The sequence below is a fragment of the Arachis ipaensis genome, chromosome B1, assembly GCF_059453495.1.
Source record: "Arachis ipaensis isolate K30076 ecotype BB chromosome B1, ASM5945349v1, whole genome shotgun sequence".
Lineage (NCBI taxonomy): Eukaryota > Viridiplantae > Streptophyta > Magnoliopsida > Fabales > Fabaceae > Arachis > Arachis ipaensis.
Window position 1 is genome coordinate 38005239 of NC_142436.1, and position 5197 is coordinate 38010435.

The window sequence follows — 5197 nt, forward strand, 5'->3', positions numbered from 1 at the left end:
TAAATTTAGGTAATCTAATTTTTGTACTTCTTTTTAAGAAATAATTTTTTTATTTTTACGTTATTTTTCAATCCAATATACTATCATAAGTCTATAGGTGAATCCTTATATTTAGGTAATCTAATTTTTGTACTTCTTTTTAAGAAATAATTTTTTATTTTTACGTTATTTTTCAATCCAATATACTATCAAAAATTAATCTCCATGAATCTGAGTTTTATTTAAAAATTTATTATTAGACAATAAATTATGATATATACAATAGAATTTAAACATTTAATACTTATTTAAACAGATAAATGAATTAACTATTTAACCTATCCAAATTAATTTTTAAAAAATAATTAAGAGAATATCAGCCACCAAAGTGGCAAAAATTACTTGGACTCGCATCCTATTACAGAGTATGTTCCCATTGTCACAATTTGTATCAAATCTCTTTAGCATTAAATAACGAGAGAATAGTCAAATTTGTTTTTAAAAGATTATTTATTTTTTAAATAGTTTCTGAAAATTTTTTTTACTCAAATTTATTGTTTAAAGATTTTAAGTTAATCACGTTGGTCTTTTTGTCATTTTTTTTATTGATGACGTCAAAGTTTACTGATGTAGCACGTCTTTTTTAAGAGTTCTAATTGACTATTAACTTAATAAATTTATGAAATTATATCAAATCAAAATATAATTAAAAGAGCACATTGAGGCATTGAAATCCCTTAATTTGGGATTGATTTGATCTAATTTTATAAAATTATTGTGTTAGTCACCAATTAAGATTACTAAGTATGTGTTGTGTTATCATTTAATGTGCTACATTAGCAAACTTTGATAAAATTAGTAATAGAAGTGACAGAAACAAATTGGAGTTCATTTATCAATAGATTTTTTTCTTCTATTTGAACTAATAATTTCAATAATTCTCTTAGCTGCTTTGATAGGTGCAATTGTCGTGGCTCGCCAATAAGAAATTTTTTTAACTTGCAAAAAAAAGAAAAAAATTTTCAGTTATTTCGATTTAATTCTCTTGTAAATGTAAAAAAAAATAGTGTATATGTAGAAAAAGACTAACATGGTTAAATTAAAATCTTTGAATGATAAATTTGATTAAAAAATATTTTAAAAACCAATTTAGATAATGAATGATCTTTCAAGGACTATTTTTAAGTTTAACAATACAAGTTATATCACTTTTTGTTTTTATTATTGGGTTGACAATGGTATTTTTTCAAATTATGAATTATTAAAGTGTTAATATCAAATGTGATACTATCTAATTTGAAGTGTTCTAATTTTTGAAAAGTACAGAAATTGAATCGTCTGATTTTTTTTTTATAAAAATAAGTCCTTCTAATTTATATTTAAAAAAAATTAAAAAATTTAAGATATAAAAATCAAACTTTTCAATTTTAGTTTTTCTTACCATATAAAAAAATACTAAAAAATATAATATTAAAATATATCATATATCTCACCCCCTATAACAAACAAACAAAAAATTAGCCCAAATTATATACATAGCACTAGAGTGAATTCTTCATATATACGAAGAATTGGCAATATATTACCTCTTGTATGTGTGGCTTTATCTAATAAAATTAACTTCCTATTAAAATTAAATAATTTGACATATTTGGAAAGAAGATCTGTCAAGTATGTTTCGAAGCCACCATGGGCCTAATTGCAACGGCCTATTTAGTTTTCATAGGTAAGCAGGATTGAATTATCTTGGGCTTTTCAAATTTCAACAAAGGTTAGTCTACCATTGTAAATAAAAATGGCCTGGTCTACCAAAAACAAAATGGAAAATATTTAGTCTATGATTTTTCGCGTCCAAAACAAGAAAAAGTCTATGATTTTCTATATTGTTTTTTAAAGATTTTTCGTATTGTTTTACACAAAATTTATATGTTTAAAAAAAGCGAAAGAAAAATAATTTTTTGTTTGGATGAAAATCAAATGTACGCTTAATTTTTTTTTCAAGAAGTAAATCATAAATCCCTATTTTGTATTAACAAATTAACAAAAAGTTCAAGTAAATTCAAAGTTAATGGAATTATCGGTACTACACTATTTCATCCGGATAGTCGGGGACCTTGAGGAATATTATTAGGCCTGCCAATTTTAGCAAGTTCCGAAACTACGCCACTACCACATTAAACGGTTTTCAATTTAACTTATATCACCTCAAAAAAAGATGTAACTTAACACAAATATTAAATAATTAATATTCTTATGTTTATTTTTTTTCATGTTAATCCCCTAGTATTTTTTCTAATATAATTTGGTGGTTGGATCCTAAAAGCAGCAAATAAACACCCAAGTCTATGCAAAACATATTAAAACTTCAATTCGATTCCTTGCAAGTTAAAAAACAAATGTAACATGCATGCACAAACATTCATATTACTCTCACAAAAATTGACAACTAAAAATTATTCCTACCCAAGAACACTTTATCATTGCCAATGAATTATAGTTCAAATAGCATAATCTCTCCATACTCAATTAAGAGGTTGCGGGTTCGAATATCTTATCTTTGGTAAAAAAAAAAAACACTTTATCATTCTCACAAAAAATAACACTAGTTAACGAAAGAAAAATAAAAGAATATATATAAATAAGTTAATGTCAACGAAATAAAATTTTTAAAAGAAAGAAAAAAAAAACAAAATTAAAAAAGAAAAAAAAGAACATAAAGAAGAAAATGCCAGTACTAACGCCTAACCCTAACGAAGTAGTCATGTACAATCAATTACCCTAAAGGTAATTCAAAAGAGCAGGGAGAAAAAAATGTAATTTTATTTATAATTTGTTTTTTTCTTTCAACTTTTTTGGTGGTTGAGTAAGGACCTGTTTGGGAAGGCCATTGCTATGAACAAACTCATTGTGTGGTAAGAAAAAGAAAAAAAAAATGATGAAATTTTGATCAGAGAAAGACCTCAACGGTTGAATTCTTGAGTGTAAGGCAAACGGGGCACGCGCGGAAGTGCGCCTCGCATTCCGTACAGATGCATAAGTGCCGACACGGCAGAACCACAACTGAAGCCACGCGCCGCCCGCATCCCCGGCACTTTGGACGCGCCGCCGCTGCCGAAACCATCACCACCCTGTCCGGGTCCACATACGCTGATTCTGCGTCCTCCGCCTGTCCCTCAACTGCGCATGACAATCCGGCGCCACCGTCATCTCCGCCGTGTGTGGCGGCGCCAGCAGAGGCCATCATGGTCTGCTGGAGCTGCGCCTGTAACGATGCCGCCGCCGCTTCCTGGGTCCTCGCCTTCGCCATCCACACCTGCGCCTCCGCTGCGAGCTGCGCGGCACGCGCCTCCAGCTCGGCGTTCCGCCGTGTGGCCTTCTCAACCTCCGCCTCCTTCTCCCTGAGCCGCCGTGCCACCACCTCCTCCGCGGCGCTCAGCAGCGCCCGGTAATGCCTCTGCCTTTTCTCTGCCAATGCCCGCCGCAACTCCTCCCCCTGAAGAAGTTTTCCGGACACCCGTTATGATTGGTTGCTTTGAACTTTTATCCCCACACAAAAAAAAAAAAAAAAAAACAAAGAATGAATAATTTGGTACCTGAGCTTGGAGGAATTGTTCAATTTCGTCCCTTTGTTGTTTGATTTGGGAAGCAAATCCTTGTGAGAACAGAGATAAGAGAGAAGAAGAAGAAGATGAAGATTGAGATCCATGAAGAAGTTGTTGTTGGTCGATGGTAGAGTTGGATAAGCGTAGGCCTGTTGAGACCACATTATTGTGCAGCTGAGAAAGGTGTATGAGTTGTGGAGGTTGGGATTCGAAAGGTATCAATGGATTATTATTATTATTATTGTTCATGACAACATTGCTGTTGCTGTGAACTGTGGCCTCTCTTGTTCTCTTTCGAGAATTAGCACCTGGAAATGAAATGATTTAGAAAGGAGAAAAAAAGAGAAATTAAAAGTTGTGGTTTGCGAAGATGAAACGTACTTCCATGATTGTTGTTGTATAAGATTGGTTGATCAAGGACTAGTCCTGCTGCCTGCTGTCCTTCTTGCCCGTTGTTTCTGTTAAATCCAATAACAGGGTATGAATCCATGACTCAACACAAACACAAAACAGGGCATATATAGAAATGGGAACCTGTTTAGAAAGAGAATATTTGAGGGATACTGAGCTTGAACTGCCATCAATATACTTGAATTCCTCCTTCTTGCTTCTCTTCTTGTATTAGATAGATGCAAAATTTGATTAAGCGCCTCTTATTAGCACCTCCTCTTTTTCTCTTGAGTTACAATTACAACTAGTCTCCTCCTTGCTATCTATCTCCTTATTCCCCTTACATACACACCCCAAATTATTATTTAAATACTTTCCTCCACTCTACATATATGTATCAATCTCACCTATATTGCTAATTTAGACAAGACTTAATAAGAGAGAGAGAGAGAGTGCGCTTAGTTTTGTGTGTGGGTATGTGTGAACGAAGAAGGAGGGCGTTGGTAAATGGGTGATGTATTGTTGTTATTGTTGTTGTTGGAGGGTACGCAGATTTCTGCCAATGGAAATTATTATTGTTTGTATATGACTGACTCACCCATACATACATGCGTCTCTTGTTACTTCTTACCTGTTACCTTTTCTTTCTTTCCTAACAATTCTTTTCTAATTAAATTCCAACAAAATTGTTTTCTTATTTTTTATTTTTTACCCTTCTAGGAACATATATATTTAGATAAACATAATGGGAAAACGGAAAATTGAAGTAACACTAATTAACACCTGGAAACCAAACAGAGAAGAAAAAAATAGAGGAATTAACAGCACTATGTCTCTCTCTATCCTTATTCGTATTTTTGGGTATCGGAGACGTCTCAGACATTGGGGGCACACCCCACGCGGAATAATACCACAACTACTCCTTTTTCTATATATATAGCTAGGGATTTCCTTTTCTTTTTTTTCTCAGGCAACTTCCCAATGCAGGTAACTGAGCTACTCGGATATTGAATCTAAAATTTTAGGAACACAAAATTTCAGCAGTACGTTCAGAAAATAAGAATACATAGAATTGAAATTTTTAGTGATAGAGAACGTAATTTTAATAATGTTTTTTTTAAAAATTATTTTTGTCTAGTTATTTAATTTTTATATTTGTTTTAAATCAAATATAATACTAAAATATAATTTAGTCTAATATATTTTACATAAAAAACAATATAAAA

General features: G+C 32.0%; 1 protein-coding gene across 1 annotated transcript; it reads right to left on the reverse strand.

The window, feature by feature from the left end:
* Nucleotides 1-2783: 2783 nt before the first annotated feature.
* On the reverse strand, nt 2784-4607 carry LOC107628809 (BOI-related E3 ubiquitin-protein ligase 1). Its single transcript, XM_088501354.1, has 4 exons — nt 4116-4607; nt 3963-4039; nt 3573-3889; nt 2784-3472 (listed from the first exon to the last, which is right to left on the reverse strand). Exons 1-4 carry the CDS (start codon nt 4160-4162, stop codon nt 2927-2929), a joined length of 987 nt encoding a protein of 328 aa, XP_088357480.1. The 5' UTR covers nt 4163-4607; the 3' UTR covers nt 2784-2926.
* Between the last annotated feature and the right edge of the window lie 590 nt (nt 4608-5197).

Excerpts from the sequence above, each read along its gene's own strand:
- LOC107628809 (XM_088501354.1), bottom strand. The coding sequence starts at position 4,162 with ATGGCAGTTCAAGCTCAGTATCCCTCAAATATTCTCTTTCTAAACAG. Across the intron at positions 3,890-3,962 it reads ATACAACAACAATCATGGAA|GTGCTAATTCTCGAAAGAGA; the intron begins GTACGTTTCATC and ends TTTCATTTCCAG. Across the intron at positions 3,473-3,572 it reads AACAATTCCTCCAAGCTCAG|GGGGAGGAGTTGCGGCGGGC; the intron begins GTACCAAATTAT and ends AAACTTCTTCAG.